Here is a 22,223-nt window from a genome sequence, read left to right on the forward strand (position 1 = left end):
GTGGCCGGGCTTGGTCTGGTTTGCTGCTGGGAGCGTGGCCTGGTGATCTGTGCGACGGACGCCCCACTCCCCTTCTTGGCTTTCCACAGCAAGTCCGCCTGGGCTGCCACCTTCCGGGGGTCGCTGAAATCCGCGTTGGACAGCAGCAGGCGTATGTCCTCGGGCAGCTGCTCCAGAAATGCCTGCTCAAACATGAGGCAGGGTTTGTGTCCGCCGGCCAGAGACAACATCTCATTCATTAAAGCCGATGGAGGTCTGTCTCCCAAGCCATCCAGGTGCAGTAAACGGGCCGTGAGAGTCTGAAAGTCCTTATGAGCAGGGCTTTGAATTCCGTGTACTTGCCGTCCGCTGGGGGAGACTGTACGAACTCCTCAACCTGGGCCGCTGTGTCTTGGTCGAGGGAGCTCACCACGTAGTAGTAATGTGTGTCCTCTGAGGTTATCTGCCGAACGTGGAATTGGGCTTCTGCTTGCTGGAACCATAGGTGAGGTCACAGCGTCCAGAAGCTTGGCAGTTTCAATGAAACTGCATGAACAGATGCGGCGTCGTTCATCTCCAGTCCAAAAATCATTTGGACCGTCGGGGTCACCAATTGTAGCGGTGTGCTACACGCAGCGCTAAAATAACGACACAGAAACACGGTAAACTGCAGTTAAAGAAAGATTTTATTCGAACTTCACAGCTTTGCTTTAAAGCCTCCCTGATCCCGCCCTCCCCGGCGCGGATGCTGTAGGGGCACGTACTCACAATCCCCCGCAGGTTTTTCCCTTTGTTGGTGAAGCAGACCTGGCGCCCTTTTGGGACTGGCCTTCATGCCAGCTCGCTGGCTATTTGTGAGCCGGTTCAAGTGTGCTAGGAAGTGGGTTGCCACAATATGTTCTTTTTTTTCCAAAGTTGGAGATTTCCAATTGAATGCCCAGAGAGTTGCTTGATGACTCTGATGCACAAGACTAAGAAGCACTAAGGATTAAAACACATCCTGTACTGGGCAAATAGAAGTGCAATTGGCAGGAACAATGCTGATAAACTTGACGACATGGTAAAATTAGGAATCAGAGAGCAAAGCAAGAGGGGAAGAAGCAATGCAGTGTGTAGGAATAATGTGAACAGAGGTGGATAGGATCAAGAGGGAGACAGAGGGGGCAGATTCATACAAATTTACACATTCCAACGGAAAATGCACTTACGAAATACAAGCTTCTTTCTTTCCCTCACAGACATCAGCTGATCAACTACACTTCCCTCCAGATACAGGATCTGCAGTTTATTTATAATTTATTGCTGTCCAAGTTGCATGCCATCTTGGACAATGTCTCCCATCCACTCCATAAAGTACTGGTTAGGCACAGGAGTACATTCAGCCAGAGACTCATTCCACCGAGATGTAACACTGAGCGTCATAGGAAGTTATTTCTGCCTGTGGCCATCAAACTTTACAACTCCTCCCTCTGAGTGTCAGACACCCTGAGTCAATAGGCTGGTCCTGGACTTATTTCCACTTGGAATAATTTACTTCTTCTTCTTCTTATTATTATGATTATTTATGGTTTTATATTGCTATATCTCTACACTATTCTTGGTTGGTGCGACTGTAAGGAAACCCATTTTCCCTCAGGATCAATAAAGTATGTCTGTCTGTCATTCACGGGATGTGGGCATCGCCAACTAAGCCAGCATTTATTGCCCATCCCTAGTTGCCCTTGACAAGGTGGTGATGAGCTGCCTTCTTGAGGTATAGGTACACCTTTAGTGCATCTACAAGTTTTTATTGAATCAATATGCCTTCTCTGATGTTGGTTAGTGGTATATAAAACCATAACCCAGATAATGGAATACTCCTCACCTGCAAATCAGGAAAGTGTTCCCTTTCGCTCAAGCACGAATGGGTAATTATCCAGAATCACCATGGACAAAAATATGCACAGTGATTGTAACTTAAATATAAAGACAGTGTAAAAGCTTTGGAAACAAAAAGAAATAGCCAGATAAATTAGACAATGTAACATTATCCATAATTCATTTTATGAGTGGTGAAAAATGGGAAAACAGTAGCTATTTGATAAACTTACAATTGCTTAATTACAGCACTGCCATGGACAGTCCCAAAGCACAGTTGCAGAAGGAAGGGTACTGGGCTTGTGGCAAGCAACCACATCCTGTAAAAACGCACAGATACAGAAATGCCTCATCCCTGGGAGGGGAACAAGCTTCAAAGGCTGTACCTGGGGACGGCTTGAAAGACTGGCCCAGGACAGAGACCCTGGTCAGTTTTGTTGTTGGATGATGCTTCAATAGGGGTGATGGCTTAAGAAAGAAAGTTGATTCAGACTCACGCTGTTTGAAGGCATTATAGACATTGATGAGCGTAAAGTGATCACCCTCAGGATGCAGCAGAACCCTTCTGCGAATCGCTGCAGACTCCTCCAAATGTTTCGGTGGTACAACAAAACACGGTGACGCTGAAGAGAAATATTCAGGCGATAAGCATCTTTGAGATACTTGCACTTACTTTCACAATCTCATATCATCATAAATGCTTCACAGATAATAGTGTATTCCAGTTAACTGGGACACCAAGACCAGTACATTTTGGTCCAATTAAGCGGCTCCCCAATTAGCCAAAGGTTCCTTCAAAAACATGGATGCTTGACCTCACAATCTTACTCATTGTGCCCTTGCACCTTACTGCATAACTTTAACCCTTTATTCTGCATTCTATTATTGTTCTCAGTTTTACAAAACTGAATGCATACAAAACAAAGATTTTCACTGTACTCAGTACATGACACAATAATAAAGTGATTAGGTGGCATCCATCATTAAGGACCACATCACCCATATCATGCCTTGTTCTCATTGTCACCATCAGGGAGGAGGGACACGAGTCTGAAGGCACACACTCAACGATTCAGGAACAGGTTTCTGACATCCGATTTCTGAATGGACATTGACTACTATTTTATTATTTCTATTTTTTGCACAAATAATTTAATTACATTATTTAATATTTACACATATATACATATACAAAGAGTATATATTATTTATTTATTTTCTTCACCAAACCCCCCCCCCCCCACATAGGTGGGGTGATGTGTATGTGAGTTTTTCCCTCAATCTCTAGTCCTGTACCAGAGGCCTGGGAACCTGAGAGTTTGGCACATTTTCCTTGTAGTGTGCTCTTCTGGACTGAGATCTCAGAGTGTTCCCGGGATTTATTGGAGCCACTCTCCCAGTCCAGATGTCTCAGCTCCAAGTGCTCCTATCACCACTGGGGTTACTCTGGTTTTAACCTTCCACATCTTTTCTATCTGCTCTTTCAAGACCTGGTATTTCTCCACCTTCTCATATTCTTTCTTTCTGATGTTACTGTCATCCAGGATTGCCACATCTATTGTTATTAGTTTCTTCTATTCCTCCACTACCTTCTCGGGTATTTCCCATTTGGGCTAAGGATTGAGGCACAACTACATAGGCATGTGGATGTCAGCGAGTTAGACCGGTGGGAAGAATTTAAAAGGAGCTAAGTTTTTTCTTCAGTGGTTTGATTGAGGCATGACTGTGCAGGTGTATGGTCTTCAGAGAGTTACACTGGCAGAAAGAACTTAAAGACAGCTTTATAGAGTGGACTTCAGAGTACAGGTGCCAGGCTTTAGATGTTTCAGAAAGGACAGGGAGGGGGGGCAAAACAGGTGGGGTTGTGACACTGCTGATCAGAACCAGTGTCACAGCTGCAGAAAAGGAGGAAGTCATGGAGGGATTGTCTACCAAATCTCTGGGTGGACGCTAGAAACAGGAAGGGGCCAATAACTCTACTGGGTGTTTTTTTTTATATAGACCACCCAATTGTAACAGGGACATCCCTGAACAGATAGCAAGACAGATTCTGGAACGGTGCAGGGTTGTCGTGACAGGAGATTTTAATTTCTCCAATATTGATTGGCATCTACCTACAGCAAGGGGTTTAGGAGGGATGGAGTTTGTTAGGTGTGTTCAGGAAGATTATCTGACACAGTATTTAGATAAGCCTGCAAGAGGAGAGGCTGCACTTGATCTGGTGTCAGGTCTCTCAGTGGGACAGCATTTTGCAGATAGTGATCACAATTCTATCTCCTTTACCATAGCATTGGAGGAAGATAGGAACAGACAAGTTAGGAAACTGTTTAATTGGAGTAAGGGCAAATATGAAGCTAGCAGGCAGGAACTTGGAAGCATAAATTGGAAACAGATTTTCTCAGGGAAATGTACAGCAGAAATGTGGCAAATTTTCAGGGAATATATGCATGGCATTCTGCATAGGTATGTAAAGGGGGTTTCTTCTTTTTTCTTTGTTACTGTGTATGTAATCAAAAGGGCTTCTTTGTTTTGTTAACTAGCAGGAATGCTTATTTGTTGCGAGAGAGTGCTGGAAGCTTGTCTGGGTTAAAATTTACTGATAACGAGAATTGTATTCCTTTGTAAACTAAATGGGGATTAATGTTCTTCTGAGTCTGTAAGCGATTGTTGACGGGCTTTTGGGCAGATTGGCACGAGGGGGTGAGAGAGAGAGAGGACGCAATGCTGTAAACTGGGCGAGGAACGGACCCCAAGCAGGGGTCCGAGGCCAGGAGGTATTCCGAGGAGGGGGGATGAAGCTAAATGTGCTTGGTTGACCACTCGGAGGGTCCTGAGCTGCGAGTCGAGGAGTTCGGAGGGGATCGAATAGTGGCCAGAAGACTTCAGTAATTGAGCTCCAACAGTTGTGCACGAAGTGGTTTGGACTTGGATAAGTTTGGCGCCTTTTCTTTATTTTTTCTCCTCATATATACTGTATCGTTATTAATCACTTAGTTATAGTAACCTTTATAAATTGTACTCATTTAATCGCTTATGGTGTACTGTCTGTTTTTGGGCGAGGCGGGGACATCACACAGCATCCACACCAGCTGATTACCCAGTTTGGCGGGGCCGAAGGCTGCTCCCCCTAGACGAGTACGAGCTGAGCGAGCCTGAGGTGACCCGGGGGTTACAGGTACATTCCAATGAGACAGGGAAAGAATGGTAGAGTACAGGAACCATGGTGTACAAAGGCTGCAGAAAATCTCGATCTAGAAGAAAAGCTTAGGACGGGTTCAAAAAACTAGGTAATGATAGAGATCTAGAAAATTATAAGGCTAATAGGAAGAAGCTTAAGAATGAAATTAGGAGAGCCAGAAGAGGCCATGAGGAGACTTTGGTGAGCAGAATTAAGGAAAAACCCAAAGCATTCTACAAGTTTGTGAAGAGCAAGAGGGTAAGATGTGAGAGAATATGACCAATCAATTGTGAAAGTGAAAAAGTGTGTATGGAACTGGAGGAGATAGCGAAGGTACTTAATGAATACTTTGCTTCAGTATTCACTACTGAAAACGACTTTAGCAATGGTAGGGATGACTTACAGAAGACTTAAAAGCTTAAGCATACAGACATTAAGAGGATATGCTGGAGCTTTTGGAAAGCATGAATTTGGATAAGTCACTGGGACCAGACGAGATGTACCCTAGGCTACTGTGGTAGGTGAGGGAAGAGATTGCTGAGCCTCTGGCAATAATCTTTGCATCATCAATGGGGACGGGGAGGTTGAAGAGGATTAGAGGGTTGTAGATGTTATTCCTTTATTCAAGAAAAGGAGCCCAGGAAATTATAGAGCATTGAGTCTTACTTCAGTGGTTGGTAAGTTTTTGGAGAAGATCCTGAAAGGCAGGATTATGAACATTTGGAGAGGCATAATATGATTAAGAATAGTCAGCATGGCTTTGTCAAAGGTAGGTCATGCCTTACGAGCCAGATTGAATTTTTTGAGAATGACTAACCATATTGATGAAGGTAGAGCAGTAGATGTAGTGTATATGGATTTCAGCAAGCATTTGATAAGATACCCCATGCAAAGCTTACTGAGAAAGTAAGGAGGCATGGGGTCCAAGAGGACATTGCTTTGTGGATCTAGAATTGGCTTGCCCACAGAAAATAAAGAGTGGTTGTAGACGGGTCATTGCTGCATGGAGGCCGTGGTCAGTGGTGTGCCTCAGGGATCTGTTCTGGGACCCCTACTCTTTGTGATTTTTATAAGTGACCTGGATGAGGGAGTGGAGTGTTGGGTTAGTAAATCTGCTGATGATACAAAGGTTGGAGGTGTTGTGGATAGTGTGGAGGATTGTCAGAGGTTACAACGGGACAGCGATAGGATGCAAAACTGGGCTGAGAAGTGGCAGATGGAGTTCAAGCCAGATAAGTTTGAGGTGGTTCATTTTGGTAGGCCAAATATGATAGCAGGACACTATTAACGGTAAGACTCTTGGCAGCGTGGAAGATCAGAGGGATCTTGGGGTCCAAGACCATAGGACACTCAAAGCTGCTGCGCAGGTTGACTGTGTGGTTAAGAAGGCATATGGAGTACTGGCCTTCATTAACCATGGGATTGAGTTCAAGAGCCGAGAGATAAGGTTACAGCAATATAGGACCCTGGTCAGAGCCCACTTGGAGTACAGTGTTCATTTCTGGTTTCCTCACTACAGGAAGGATGTGGAAGCCAAAGAAAAGGGTGCAGAGGAGATTTACAAGGATGTTGCCCGGGGAGCATACCTTATGAGAATAGATTGAGTGAACTCGGCCTTTTTCCTTGGAGCAATGGAGGATGAGAGGTGACCTGAGAGAGGTGCATAAGATGATGAGAGACATTGATCATGCAGATAGTCAGAGGCTTTTTCCCAGGGCTGAAATGGCTAACACGAGAGGGCATAGTTCTAATGTGATTGGAAGTAGGTACAAAGGAGAGGAAAGGGGTAAGTTTTTAATGCAGAGAGTGGTGAGTGCATGGAATGGGCTGCCGGCGACAGTGGTGGAGGCGGAAATGGTAGGGTCTTTTAAGAGACTCCTGGATAGGTACATGGAGCGTAGAAAAATAGAGGGTAATTTCTAATGCAAGTATATATTTGGCACACAATTGGGGCAGAAGGGCTTGTTTTGTACTGTAGGTTTTCTAAGTTCTATGAGTATCCAATCCATTCTTGGTGTAGATGATCCTGTACACAATTCCTGCAACTTGGTGGTGCCATTCTGTGTATTGTTACGGCCCCTCCTTTTTGAGAATCACAAGATCACTATTAAGTCAGGTCAGGAGACCCAAGAAATGAGAGAAAGACATGCAGAATCCACAAAGAGTTTGGAATGTGTCCTGGCCTCCGAAAGGCAGAACCACTGATAACGGCTATTGTCTCTTGGAGATGGAATTGTGTATTGAATACCGTATGATTCATCGAAGCCCCTAGGCAATGAACCGAGGGGGGTTGGTGGAGGGATTGCATCATCCCAACCTGATTGACATCTGAGACCCTGTGAGTCAGGATAAAAGAGGGTCTGGGGAACAGCCCCTTCAGATGCACCAGAAGAAATGCTAGAACTCCTGTAACAGCGTAATAGTGAAAGCCGGTGGAAAAGCCCACATGCGTCCTTTTCCATTTGCCTCGGAATTGGTGGGCCTTTACCATGGAAGCACGGCTTTAGCTAACCACAAAGGGGAAATCAGCCTCCAACAACTCTCGAAGGATTGACATCATAAAAGGAATGGGCAAGTTAAACCTCCGTCTTTCTCACCAACCAAAAAGCTGCAGCTTGAATGAACTTGAGTGACTTTTATATTTCCATCGGACAATACGTTATCCCCCTAGACAATGATAGAGCTATTTCTTATTGATTATTATTATACCCGCGCTTTTAGATTTAGTATTGATGACGTATATTATCTGTATGTTTGCATTGATATTATTTTTGTGTATTTTTATCAATGAATACTGTTAAAAATAGTACCATCAGACTTCAACGGACCTCTCTATCTTTGCTGGTAAGTGACCCAGTTACGGGGTACGTAACAGTATGTTGTCCCTGACTGCACATTGAACCCTACTGGATGGTTTCATCAGATTCCGTGCACAGTGAACTGAACTTTGGATGGAACCCTCCATGTATTTGCTAGCACACTATTGTAGCTAGGTATCTGATGACTGGTAGGGCGAATGTGTTGATGCCTCTGATGTTGTTCTTCCCACTCAGCTGGTTTTCTAGGACATGTCTCATTCTTTGAAGGTGCTTGGATGTTGAGAGGGGGGTGAGGGGAGAGGGAGAGAGGGAGTCTGGGGGAGGGCGAGGGGGAGTCTGGGGAGGGCAAGGTTGGGGGGGCACAAAGAGGAAGAGAGAGCCCGGGGGAGGACGAAGGGAAGAGAGAGTGGGGGAGGGGGAAAGGGAAGAGGAAGGGGAGGGAAGGGGAGGGAAGAGAGTGGGGGAGGGAAGAGAGTGGGGGAGGGGAGGAAAGAGTGGGGGAAGAGAGAGGGATGAGAGGGGACAGAGAGAGGGTGAGTGGCTTATACACAAGGGATAATTCACAGACTCTTAGATAGGCACATGGATGAAACAAAAATCAAGGAGGGAAGGGTTAGATTGATCTTAGAGCATATTAAAAGGTTGGCACATCATGGACCATTAGGTCTGTACTGTGCTGCAGGGTTCTATGTTTGAGGAGGAGTCAGTTAACAAAGTATATGGGGAAGAGGTGGAAACTATGTAACAGGTGGATGACAGCACGGTGGTTTTGATTGGAATTATCTACTCTTTTCAGTGACTTGGGTTCAATTCCTTCTGCTGCCTTTAAGGAGTCTGTATATTCTCACTCGTGGTCTTTGAAATTATCAGGCAAGGGTTAATTCAAGGGATTCTGAGCGGTGCAGATCGAAGGCTTACTCCACTCTGTATCTTACTGAAAAGGTACCTGACAAATTCTGCAGCCTGGCATTTTATAAGTAGAAAAAGCAAATCTTTTATTCTTAAATTATGCCTGTACTTTTATAGTTCAGGATCCCATATGGCTTTTTAATCACTTCATCAATATACCCAGTATCTTAAATGAATCATGTCCAGAAACATTTATGATATCCTGTTCTTGCAATCCTTATGATGAGGCTTTAAGCATCCTGGGTAGAAGACATTTTGTGCCTCAAACCAGGTGACCTCATTGAATATTTGTACAAGGATATGTAACACCCTGGGAAAGGTTTCACTGCTAACGTAATGGTCTTTCTGTAGAAGCAGTGTTTGGGTTATGATTAGAGATAACGGCTGCTTTGGAATGTGAACCATCCAATGAAGAGAGTGTGTCTTTGTGTTGTGGGCCTGACACTGGTGTGATCTGGGTCTTTTGGTACAGTGGGAGATAAATGGAGAAGGTTCTGGACAGAAGAGGTCACAGGACTCATCCGGAGTGGGGCCATGATTTGACGAAGCTCGGGGAGATCGAAGGAGGATCGGTGAAGGGGAAACCGTGAGCACCAACTTGAGCACATTAGACTGTTCATTAAAATGGGCCCCTTTTTTTTTGCTTTTTCTTTACTAAACCTTTAGACAAAGGGTTATAAATTATAAAGCTAAATCATTTAAGTGTATGCGGTGAACTGTTATTTTGTAGTCCTTCTTTGTAACAGGGTAACGAATTACGCAGCATCCACACAAACACTGAGGGGCACAAAAGCTGGGGGGGGGCTTGCGATTCAATCTCCCATGTTTGGCAGGGCCGGAGGTAGTCTTCCTTAGACCTACACAGCCGACCGAACCAGAGCGTTTCATTTATCTTCTGACATTTATTCCATTGCATTGGTAATTCAAGTGCTTTTCTACTTGCTTTGTAAGTGATGCTAGAGCACTTTTACCTCTTGTTACCTATCTTCCATATTGTGAATGGGCCCGTGCTTCAGTCAGTGGATGGATTCCTAACCCTACCTCAGCAATGGAACATTACAGACCACTCCTTGCACTCCCATCGACTTGACAATGACTGAATAACGTAGAACCCAGGGAAAAGCCCATTTGTTAATAAAAATAAATAACAAGGGGCTCGCATTATTTATACATAAGGCTTAATACTGAGGTTGGGGAAGAACTTCTTGGTCACAACGCATGTGGAATCTTTGAGCTGGTTTTATTCTAATATTGTACAAACTCTGCCACTCTCAGCAGAGGTTTCTCACATTGACTTTGCATCCTGTAGAAAGGAGAAATGCTGAGGAGGAAAGACTTAAAAAGGCATTCAGTATTTTTTTTAATCTCCCCTCCAGGCCACATTGGTGATCAAACATGAAACTCAGGCCATGCTGTTTCTTCAATTGGTGAGCACATTCACAAACATGAACGCAGTTAACCTTTTGAATTTTCTTCCCAATTTAGACTACGTTTTGGTTCCCTACCGAACACTGCACTGAACTTAAAATAGCAAGGCAAGGTTCCGCATGGGAAGTTAGTCCTTAAGTTGTTCTTGGCCCCTGTCCAAATTTACAATGTTTATTCAAAGTTCAAAATTCTTCATTAATTTTATTATCAAACTAAATATGTCACCAAGTACTACTCTGAAATCAATTTTCTTGCAGACATTCACAGTAGAACAAAGAAATACTAGACACTAGAAGACACTAGAATACTACAGCACAGTAGTTCCTTCAGCCCTCGATGTTGTGCTGACCCATATATTCCTTCAGAAAAAAGAACTAAACCCACACTACCCCATAACCCTCCATTTTTCTTTCATCCATGTGCCTGTCCAAGAGGCTCTTAAATACCCCTAATGTTTTAGCCTCCGCCACCATCCCTGGCAAGTCATTCCAGGCACCCACAACCCTCTGTGTAAAAAACTTAACCCTGATGTCTCCCCTAAACTTCCTTCACTTAACTTTGTACATATGCCCTCTGGTGTTTGCTATTTATGCTCTGGGAAACAGGTACTGGCTATCCACCCTATCTATGCCTCTCAAAATCTGGTAGACCTCTATCAAGTCCCCTCTCATCCTCTACGCTCCAAAGAGAAAAATCCCAGCTCTGCTAACCTTGCCTCACAAGACTTGTTTTCCAATCCAGGCAACATCCTGGTAAATCTCCTCTGCACCCTCTCCATAGCTTCCACATCCTTCCGATGAGGTGACCAGAATTGAACACAATACTCTAAGTGTGGTCTCACCAGAGATTTGTAGAGTTGCAACATGACCTTTCTACTCTTGAACTCAATCCCCCTATTAATGAAGCCTAGCATCCCATAGGCCTTCTGAACTACACTATCAACCTGTGCAGCGACCTTGAGGGATGTATGGATTTGAACCCCAAGGTCCCTTTGTTCATCCACACTCTTAAGTAACTGACCATTAATCCTGTACTCAGTCTTCTGGTTTATCCTTCCAAAATGCATCACCTCACACTTATCTGGATTGAACTCCATCTGCCATTTTTCTGCCCAACTCTGCATCCTGTCTAAATAATCTTCCACAACCTACAGCTCCATCCACAACTCCTCCAATCTTTGTGTCATCCGCAAACTTACTCACCCATCCTTTTGCCTCTACATCCAGGTCATTTATAAAAATCACAAACAAGGGTCCCAGGACAGATCCTTGCGGCACTCCACTAGTCACCGACCTCCAGGTAGAATACTTTCCTTCCACTACTACCCTCTGCTTTCGTCCTGTAAGCCAATTTTTTATCCAAACAGCCACGAATGAAGGCCCCACTTTCATCCAAACAGCCACTGATCCCATGCCTCATGACTCTTGTGGGGGATCTTGTCAAATGCCTTGCTAAAATCCATGTAGACCACATCTACCGCCCTAACCTCATCAATTTCTTTTATTACCTCTTCAAAAAACTCAATTAGGCTCGTGAGGCATGACCTTCCCTTCACAAAGCCATGTTGACTATCCTTGAGTAGACTGTACTTCTCCAAATGCTTGTAGATCCTATCCTTAAGCATCTTTTCCAATAGTTTGCAGACCACCGACGTAAGACTCACTGGTCTATAGTTCCCAGGATTCTCCCTATTACCTTTTTTAGACAAGGGAGCTAAATTTGCCATCCTCCAATCCTCCAGCAACTCCAATGCAGCCAAAGAGGATTCAAAGATCATAGCTACTGCTCCAGCCATCTCTTCTCTCAATGCCCACAGCAACCTGGGGCATATCACATCCAGTCCTGGGGACTTATCAATCTTGATGTTTTTTATAAGATCTAACACTTCTTCTTCATTCATCTCCACATCGTCCAGCACACAGGCCTGTTCTATTTCGACCTCACCCTGATCAAGTCCTTTTCACTTGTGAATACTGAAGCAAGATATTCACTTAGGACCTCCCCAACCTCCTCCACCTCCAGGCACATGTTGCCTTCTTCATCCTTTAGCGGCCCCACCTTCATTCTTGTCATCCTTCTGTTCTTCACATACGCATAGAACACCTTCAGGTTCTTCTGAACTCTACATGCCAAGGCCTTCTCATGCCCCCTTCAAGCTCTCATAAGTCCTTTCTTAAGCTCCTTCCTAGCTACCCAATATTTCTCATGAGCCTCTCCTGCTTCTTATATCTAACATATGCTTCCTTCTTCCTCTTGACGAGTTGCCTCACATGTTTCATCAGCCACGGTTCCCTTTACCTATCATTTTTTCCTTGTCTCAGTGGGACAAACCTATCCTGAACCCAGCACAGGTGGTCCCTAAACTTCCTCCACATTACTTCTGTGCTTTCACTCTTGAACATCTGTTTCCAATTTACTCCCGCTAGTTCCTGCCTCATCCCTTCATAGTTAGCCCTTCCCCACTTAAGCACTTTCCCATTTTGTCAATTTTTAATCCTTTTCATAGTTATGCTGAAGCTGAGTTGTGGTCACTCTCACCAAGATGCTCCCCCACCAAGAGGTCTGCCACCTGACCAGGTTCATTACCCAGAACTAGATCCAGTATGGCCTCTCCTCTCTTCGGCCAGTCTACATACTGTGTCAGGAATCCTTCTTGAACACACCTTACAAATTCAATCCCATCTATTCCCCCTGCAGTCAGGAGGTGCCAGTCAATATGAGGGAAGTTGAAATCACCCATAACTACAACCCTGTATTTCCTGCACCATTCTAAAATCTGCCTGCTTATCTTCTCTTCGGTGTCCCGAGGGCTATTTGGGGGCCTATAGACTACTCCTCTCACAGTGATTGATCCCTTCCCTAGTTCTGACTTGTACGCAGACCAACTCAGTGGACACTCCCTCTGCAGCGTCCTCCCTTTCTATAGCTGTTATACTATCCCTGACTAGTAATGCTACTCCCCCACCTTTTCTACCTCCCATTCTATACCTTTTAAAACACTTAAACCTTGATACCTGCATCAGACAATTCTGCCCTTCCTACAGCCAAGTTTCAGTAACAGCCACAACATCATAATACCACTTACTGATCCATGCTCTAAGTTCATCTCCTTTATTCATAATAATCCTAGCAGTGAAATAGACAGATTTCAACTGCTCTAACTGGCTACATTTAAGTTTTGTCCCCTGCCTGTCCTTCCTCACCAATTCAGAACACATAGCATCATGCCCTTGTCCTTCTACCCTAATCTCTGCCCTCACATTCTGATTCCCACCCCCCGCCAATCTAGTTTAAACCCTCCCAAACAGCTCTACAATAGTCAATGAAAAACTACAAAAACACTGACAAATTGTGCAAATACAAAAAGATATGAGTAATGACAATAAATAAATAAAATTGAGAACATTAGTTGTACAGTCCTTGAAAGTGAGTTCAACGGTTCTGTACAATGATCAGTTCAGTGTTGTGGTGAGTGAAGATTTCACGCTGGTTCGGAAGCCTGATGGTTGAGAGGTAAAATCTTTTCCTGAAATCTTTTCCTAAAGTAAATCTTTTCCTGAACCTGTACAACTCTTCTTGTTCATCACCACATGCTACCCACCTTCATTCTCGAAACCAGTCGCCAAGGCCTTTCTGTCCATTCTGTCACTTTGTTTAACCAGATATCAAAGTCAAAAAGCATATCAGAGGGACAAAATACTTCAATTCTTAGAATAAGAATTTCAGTGTCAAAGAGTTCTACAGTGGCACAGTAGCACATTGCTTTAGAGCTCTAGAAATCACCAATTTCAACTCCTCATCAGGTTTCAATTCCTGCGGCCACCTGGAAGGAACTGCATGGCTGAGGGACTGGAGCAGGGGGCAGGGATTCAAATTTTTGGATCATTGGGACCTCTTCTGGGGCAGGTATGACTTGTACAAAAAGGACAGATTGCACTTGAATCCGAGGGGGACCGATAGAGCAGTTAAGCATATAAAATTCTAAAGGGATTGGACAGGCTAGATGCAGGAAGATTGTTCCCAATGTTGGGGAAGTCCATAATGAGGGGTCACAGTTTAAGGATAAAGGGGAAGCCTTTTAGGACTGAGATGTGGAGAAACTTCTTCACACAGAGAGTGGTGAATCTGTGGAATTCTCTGCCACAGGAAACAGTTGAGGCCAGTTCATTGGCTATATTTATATATGGCCCTTGTGGCTAAAGGGATCAGTGGGTATGGAGAGAAGGCAGGTACAAGGATCTGAGTAGGATGATCAACCATGATCATACTGAATGGCGGTGCAGGCTCAAAGGGCTGAATGGCCTATTCCTGCACCTATTGTCTATGTTTCTATGATATCCTGGTGGGAAGGATTGCTAAGGCTGTTGGGGAGAGTTTAAACTAGAATTGCCAGGGGGTGGGAACCAAACTGAAGTGACAGAGGAAAGGGAGGTTGGCTCACAAATAGAAAAAGTTTGGAGACAGTGTGAAAGGGAGGATAGGCAATTGTTAGAGGAGGGACGCGCTCAGTCCGATGGTTTGAGATGCATCTATTTTAATGCGAGGAGTATCATGAATAAAGCAGATGAGCCTAGAGCATGGATCAACACTTACAGCTATGATATTGTGGCCATTACAGAGACTTGGATGGTCAGGGGCAGAAATGGCCACTTCAAGTGCCAGGCTTTAGATGTTTCAGAAAGGATAGGGAGGGAGGCAAAAGAGGTGGAGGCGTGGCACTGTTGATCAGAGATAGTGTCACAGCTGCAGAAAAGGAGGAAGTCATGGATGGGCTGTTTATGGAGTCTCCGTGGGTGGAAGTTAGGAATAGCAAGGGGTCAATAACTCGACCTGGTGGCCTTTATAGACCACCCAATAGTAACAGGGACATCAAGGAGCAGGTAGGGAGACAGATTCTGGAATGGACTAATAATAACACGGTTGTTATGGTGGGTGATCTTAATTTCCCAAATATTGATTGGCATCTCCCTAGAGTGAGGGGTTTAGGTGGGGGGGGGGGGGGGGAGTTTCTTAGGTGTGTTCAAGAAGGTTTCTTTACACAATATATAGATAAGCCTACAAGAGGAGAGGCTGTACTTGATCTGGTATTGGGAAATGAACCTGGTCAGGTGTCAGGTCTCTCAGTGAGAGTGTAAAGCGATGTTCTCAGGGAAATGTACCGAAGAAATGTGGCAAATGTTCAGGGGATATTTGCGTGGGGTTCTGAGTAGGTACGTTCCAATGAGGCATGGAAAGGATGGTAGGGTATAAGATCCGTGGTGCACAAAGGCTGTGTAAATCTAGTCAAGAAGAAAAGAGCCTACAAAAAGTTCAAAAAACTAGGTAATGATAGGAATCTAGAGGATTATAAGGCCAGCAGGAAAGAGTTTAAGATTGAAATTAGGAGAGCCATAAGTGGCCATGAGAAGGCCTTGGCAGACAGGATTAAGGAAAACCCCAAGGCCTTCTACAAGTATGTGAAGAGCAAGCGGATAAGATGTGAGAGAATAGGACCAATCAAGTGTAACAATGGAAAAGTATGTATGGAACTGGAGGAAATAGTGGAGGTACTTAATGATTACTTTGCTTCAGTATTCACTATGAAAAAGGAACTTGACGATTCTAGGAATGACTTGCAGTGGACTGAAAAGCTTGAGAATGTAGATATTAAGGAAGAGGATGTGCTGGAGCTTTTAGAAAGCATCAAGTTGGATAAGTCACTGGGACCAGACAGGATGTACCTCCAGGCTACTGTGGGAAGCAAGGGAGGAGATTGCCGAGCCTCTGGCGATGATCTTTGCATCATCAATGAGGATGGAAGAGGCTCCTGAGGATTGGAGGGTTGCGGATGCTGTTCCCTTATTCAAGAAAGGGAGTAGAGATAGCCCAGGAAATTATAGGCCAGTGAGTCTTACTTCAGTGGTTGGTAAGTTGATGGAGAAGGTCCTGAGAGGCAGGATTTATGAACATTTAGAGAGGTATAATATGATTAGGAATATTCAGCATGGCTTTGTCGAGCCAGATTGAATTTTTTGAGGATGTGACTAAACACGTTGATAAAGGTAGAGCCGTAGATGTAGGGTATATGGATTTTAGCAAGACATTTGATAAGGTACTCTATTGCAAAGCTTATTGAGGAAATAAGGAGGCATAGGATCCAAGGGGGCATTGCTTTATGGATCCAGAACTGGTTTGCCCACAGAAGGCAAAGAGTGGTTGGAGACAGGTCATATTCTGCATGGAGGCCGGTGACCAGTGGTGTGCCTCAGGGATCTGTTCTGGGACCCCTACTCTTTGTGATTTTTATAAATGACCTGGATGAGGAAGTGGAGGGATGGATTAGTAAATTTGCTGATGACACAAAGGTTCGGTGTGTTGTGGATAGTGTGGAGGACTGCCAGAGGTTACAACAGGACATTAATAGGATGCAAAACCGGGCTGAGAAGTGGCAGATGGAGTTCAACCCAGATAAGTGTGAGGTGGTTCATTTTGGTAGATCAAATATGATGGCAGAATATAATATTAATGGTAAGACTCTTGGCGGTGTGGAGGATCAGAGTGATCTTGAGGTCCGAGTCTGTAGGACACTCAAAGCTGCTGCGTAGGTTGACTCTGTGGTTAAGGCAGCAAACAGTGCATTGGCCTTCATCATCGGATCATGGGATTGAGTTTAAGAGCTCAGAGGTAATGTTGCAACTATATAGGACCCTGGTCAGACCCCACTTGGCATACTATGCTCAGTTCTAGTCGCCTCACTATAGGAAGGACATGGAAACCATAGAAAGGGTGCACAGGAGATTTACAAGGATGTTGCCTGGATTCGGGAGCATGCCTTATGAGAATAGGTTGAGGGAACTTGGCCTTTTCTCCTTGGAGCAACGGAGGATGAGAGGTGACTTGATAGAGTTGTACAAGACAATGAGAGGCGGCATCGATTGTGTGCATAGTCAGAGGCTTTTCCCCAGGTCTGAAATGGCTAGTATGAGAGGGCATAGTTTTAAGGTGCTTAGAAGTAGGTACAGAGGAGATATCAGGGATTTTTAAAAAATAAACGCAGAGAGTGGTGAATGCGTGGAATGGACTGCCAGCAGCAGTGGTGGAGGGCGTAAACGATAGGGTCTTTTAAGAGACTTCTGGATGGCTACGTGGAGCTTAGAAAAATAGAGGGCTACGAGTAAAACCTATGTAGTTTCTAAGGTAGGGACATGTGCGGCACAACTTTGTGGGCTGAAGGGCCTGTATTGTGCTGTAGGTTTTCTAAGTTTCTATGAATCTATAGACCATTGCAGCAAAGAAACAAGTCCTTTGTTACTTTAGTTACTCTAGTTACTTTCAGATCTCTGTTTTCCTCTAACTTGCGTGTAGTGGGTATGACTGCAAGGTCAGTTTTCTGCTCTGGGTGTCAGATATGGGATTTCCAGGAGACTCCCAGCCTCCCTGATGGCTACATCTGCACCAGGTGCATTCAGCTGCAATTCCTTAGAGACCAAGTTAGGGAAAGTGAGGAGGTGATTGATAGGAGTTATAGGCAGGTAGTTACACTTGGGCCACCAGAGACAGTTAAGTGGGTGACTCCCAGGAGAGGGAAGGGAGAGTGTCACATAGTGGCTATCCACTTAACAATAAGTTCTCCATTTTGAGTACTGCTGGGGTGGAAACGACCTACCTGGGGGGAGCAACAGTGACAGTGTCTCTGGCACTGAATCTGGCTCAATAGGGTCAAGAACTGAAGAGCACGGCGGCAGTAACAGTGGATTCCACCATTGGGGGACAAAGGCGCAATTTTGTGGGCGTGATGAAGAAGCACGGATGGTAATTTGCCTCCCAAATACTGGGGTTTGTGATGTTTCTGAATGCATCCACAATCTCCTGAAATGGGAGGATGAGCAGCCAGAGGTTATGGTACATATTGGTACCTATGACATAGGTAACACGCAGGAGCAGGCCCTGAAAGCAGAGTACAGGGAGTTAGGAAAGAAGCTGAAAAGCAGGACCTCAAGGGTAGTAATCTTGGGATTGCTGCCAGAGGCATGCAGCAGTGAGGATAGGAACAGAATGAGGTGGTGGATAAACGTGCAGCTACAGAATTGGGAGCAGGGGGCAGGATTCAGATCTCTGGATCATTGGAACATCTTCTGGGGCAGGTGTGACCTGTACAAAAAGGACAGGTTGCACTTGAATCCGAGGGGGATCAATATCCTAGTGGAGAGGTTTGCTAAGGCTATTGGGGAGGGTTTAAACTAGGTTTGCAGGAGGGTGGGAACCAAAGTGAAGAGGCAGAGGATGGGGCATTTGATGCACAAGTAGAGACAACTTGTAGGGAGCTTGTGAAGAAGGATAGCAGATGATAGAGCAGATGATACACTCAGCCTGATGGTTTGAGATGTGCCTATTTTAATGCAAGGAGTATCATAAACAAGGCAGATGAATGGAGAGCGTGGATAAATACATGGAACTGTGATGCTGTGGCCATTACAGAGACTCGGATGTTTCAGGGGCAAGAATGGCTGCTGAGTGTGCCAGGCTTTAGATGTTTCAAAAAGGACAGGGAGGGAAGCAAAAGAGGTGGAGGTGAGGCATTGCTAATCAGGGATAGTGTCATGGCAGCAGCAAATGAGGAAGCCATGGAGAGATATCTACTGAGTCAATGTGGATGGAAGTTAGAAACAGGAAAGGGGCAATAACTCTACTGGGCATTGTTGTTTTTATAGACCCCCCACCCCCAATCGGAATAGGGACATCAATGAGCAGATAAGGAAGGCAGATTCTGGAATGGTGCAATAATAATAAGGTTGTTGTGAAGGGAGATTTTAACTTTCCTAATATTGATTGGCATCTCCTTAGTGCAAAGGGTTTAGATGGGGTGGAGGTTGTTAGGTGTGTTCAGGAAGGTTTCCTGACACAATATGTAGATAAGCCAACTAGAGGAGAAGCTGTATTTGGTCTTGTATTGGGAAATGAACCTGGTCAGGTGTCAAATTTCTCTGTGAGAGAGCATTTTGGAGGTAGTGATCGCAACTCTACCCCCTTCACTACTGCACTGGGGAGGGACAGGTACAGACAATTTGGTAAAACATTTAATTGGGGTAGGGGGAAATATGATACTATTAAGCAAGAACTTGGAACTTGAAATGTGGCAAATGTTCAGGGAACTTTTGCATGGCATTCTACATAGGTATGTTCCATTGAGGCAGGGAAAGGAGGGTAGTGTAAAAACCATGGTGTACAAAGTATATAGAAAGTCTAGTTAAGAAGAAAAGTCGACAAAAGGTTCAAGAAACTAGGTACTGATAGAATTCTAGAAAATTTTAAGGTTGCCAGGAAGGAGCTTAAGAAAGCCCCAAAGCATTTTACAAGTATGTGAAGAACAAGAGGATGTACCCTGTGAGAATAGAACCTATCAGGTTTGATACTGGAAACCTGCATGGAGTCAGAGGAGGTAGTGGAGATACTTAATGAGTACTTTGCTTCAGTTTCCATCAGGGAAAAGGACCTTGTCAATTGTGACGATGACTTACAGTGAACTGAAATGCTTGAACACATGGACTTTAAGAAAAAGGATGTGCTGGAGCTTTTGAAAAACATTAAGTTAGATAAGTCACTGAATTTCTTATACTCAAGTACCTCATTTGTTCCTGCCTGTTATACACTTCCTTCTTAATCAAGGCCTTAATACTCTTGAAAATCAAATTTCCTTAAGCCTGTTATCCTTGCCTTTTATTCTGACAGGAACATACAAACTCTATACTCTCAAATTTTCACTTTTAAAGGTCTTGTAGCAATGTGCTGCACACAGCGCTGAAATAACGACACGCAGTCGGTAAGTTGTTTGGAGACTAGTTTATTCAAACTTCGCTGCACTGGCATTTAATCCCTAGCGTCCGCCCTCTCCGGGCGGAAATAACGTCAGAGATGCATTACCAAAGTCTCCCCCCGCGCACTGGCTATTTGTGAGCCGGATCGCCTGTGCAGAAAGTGGGTCACCACATAACCCCGCCCTCCCCCCCCCACCCAGAACCAGTGATACACCCCCCAATGTCCACAGTCTGGATCAGCCTCTGTGCCGCGGTCCCTGAGCCTCAACCGGCTGTGCCAAGTCCACATGGGCTGGTTTGAGTCGGTCCACCGTGAAAACCTCTCTCCCCCCAATGTCCAGAACGTACATGGACCTGTTGTTGTTGATCACCTTGAATGGCCCCTCGTACGGCCACTGTAGCAGTGCCCGGTGTCCACCCTTTCATACAAACACAAACTTACAGTTCTGCAGGTCTTTGGGTCAGGGTCTGTCCGTGCTGTGAAGTTGGTATGGGGGCCAGGTTGCTGAGCCTTTCGCGTAGCCTGTCCAGGACTGCTGTGGGTTCTTCCTCTTGCCCCCCTGGGGCTGGTATGAACTCTCCCGGGACGGCCAGGGGCGCGCTGTACACTAACTCGGCCAACAGATCCTCTTTGGGCGCTGTATGAATTCCAAGCAGGACCCAGGGAAGCTCGTCCACCCAGTTAGGTCCTCTCAGGCGGGCCATGTGAGCGGACTTCAAATGACTGTGGAAGCGTTCCACCAGGTCGTTCAACTGTGGGTGGTAGGCAGTTGTGTGGTATAGCTGCGTTCCCAACAGGCTGGCCACAGCCGACCACAGGCTAGAGATGAACTGGGCACCTCTGTCGGAAGTAATGTGGGCCGGTACCCCGAAGCTTGCTACCCAGGTTGTGATTAGTGCTCAGGCGCAGGAATCGGCAGATGTGTCGGTGAGCGGGACCGCCTCTGACCACCTTGTGAATCTGTCTACCATAGTTAGGAGGTACCGCGCTCCTCGGGACACTGGTAGGGGGCCAACGATATCCACATGAATGTGGTCGAACCTCTGGTGGGTGGGTTCGAACTGCTGCGGCGGGGCTTTAGCGTGCCACTGCACTTTGGCTGTTTGGCTCTGCACACACGTTCTGGCCCATTCACTGACCTGCTTGCAAAGTCCGTGCCATGCGAACTTGCTGGAGACCAGCCGGACGGTTGTCCAGATAGATGGGTGCGCCAAACTGTGTATAGAGTCGAAAACTTGCCACCTCCAGGCTGCTGGGACAATGTGGCGAGGTTGGCTGGCAGCCACGTCGCACAGGAGGGTCCTCTCACCTGGGCCTTAATTATATTAATTAAGGAAACTTTCTGAATACATCTACAAACCCTTTCCCATCCTGTCCTTTTCTAAATCTCAGTCATTATGTGCAAAGTTAAAATCATCTACTGTCATAACTTTGTGTTTCTTGCAACACTCTACGATCTCTCTACAAATTTGTTCCTCTAAATCCTGCGGACTGTTGGGTGGTTTATAATTTAGCCCCATTAATGTGGTCACCCCTTTAATATTCCTTAGTTCTATCTTAAAGCCTAACCTGATGAGCTCTCCAATATGTCCAATATGTACTGCCACACCATTTTCCTTGACTAGTAATACTGCCTTTCCCTCTTTAATCCCTCCTGCTCTGTCATGTTCAAAATAATGGAACTTTAAGCCACCAGTCCTACCCCTCCTGTCTCACTCATGGCTAAAATGTCATAATTTTACATGCTGATCCTTGGCTCACCCCCAGAGCACCAGCAAAATTTTCCACTGGGATACTACCCCCCCTCCCCTCCACTGTTCCAACTGTGATAAGACTGCTGAACGGATCCTGACCTGGATCTGGGCCGTACCTTCCAAATATCCGGACATGACTTGCACTACCTTACTTTCCCTTTTCTATTTTCTAATTATGATTTATAATTTAATTTTTTTATTATATTTACTTTGATTTGTACTTCAGGGAGTGCGCAGTGCAGAATCAAATATCGCTGTGATGATTGTACACTCTAGTATCAATTGTTTGGTGACAATGAAGTAAAGTAAAAGTAAAGTGCAAACCATTCCTTCAGTACAGTTCCACCTTTGCTGGAAGAGAGCACAAGCACAATGATCAAAATATCTGAAGCCCTCCTGCTGGCTCCAACTCCTTGGTGATATGTTAAACTGCATGATCTTTCTATTTCTAGCCTCACTAGCACATGGTACAGGTAGCACCCCTAAGATCACAATCCTGGGGGT

At 45.1% G+C, this 22,223-nt stretch overlaps 1 protein-coding gene across 1 annotated transcript in view; it reads right to left on the bottom strand.

Annotated features, from left to right (window-relative positions):
• LOC132391939 (putative pre-mRNA-splicing factor ATP-dependent RNA helicase DHX32) overlaps positions 1–22,223 on the bottom strand; it is a 147,065-nt gene that overhangs the window by 17,170 nt on the left and 107,672 nt on the right. The window contains exon 9 of the mRNA XM_059965743.1: positions 2,334–2,459. Within this exon, the coding sequence (XP_059821726.1) occupies positions 2,334–2,459 (126 nt within the window). The remainder of the gene's footprint in view (positions 1–2,333; positions 2,460–22,223) is intronic.

This window comes from Hypanus sabinus, chromosome 3 (assembly GCF_030144855.1).
Source record: "Hypanus sabinus isolate sHypSab1 chromosome 3, sHypSab1.hap1, whole genome shotgun sequence".
Classification (NCBI taxonomy): domain Eukaryota; kingdom Metazoa; phylum Chordata; class Chondrichthyes; order Myliobatiformes; family Dasyatidae; genus Hypanus; species Hypanus sabinus.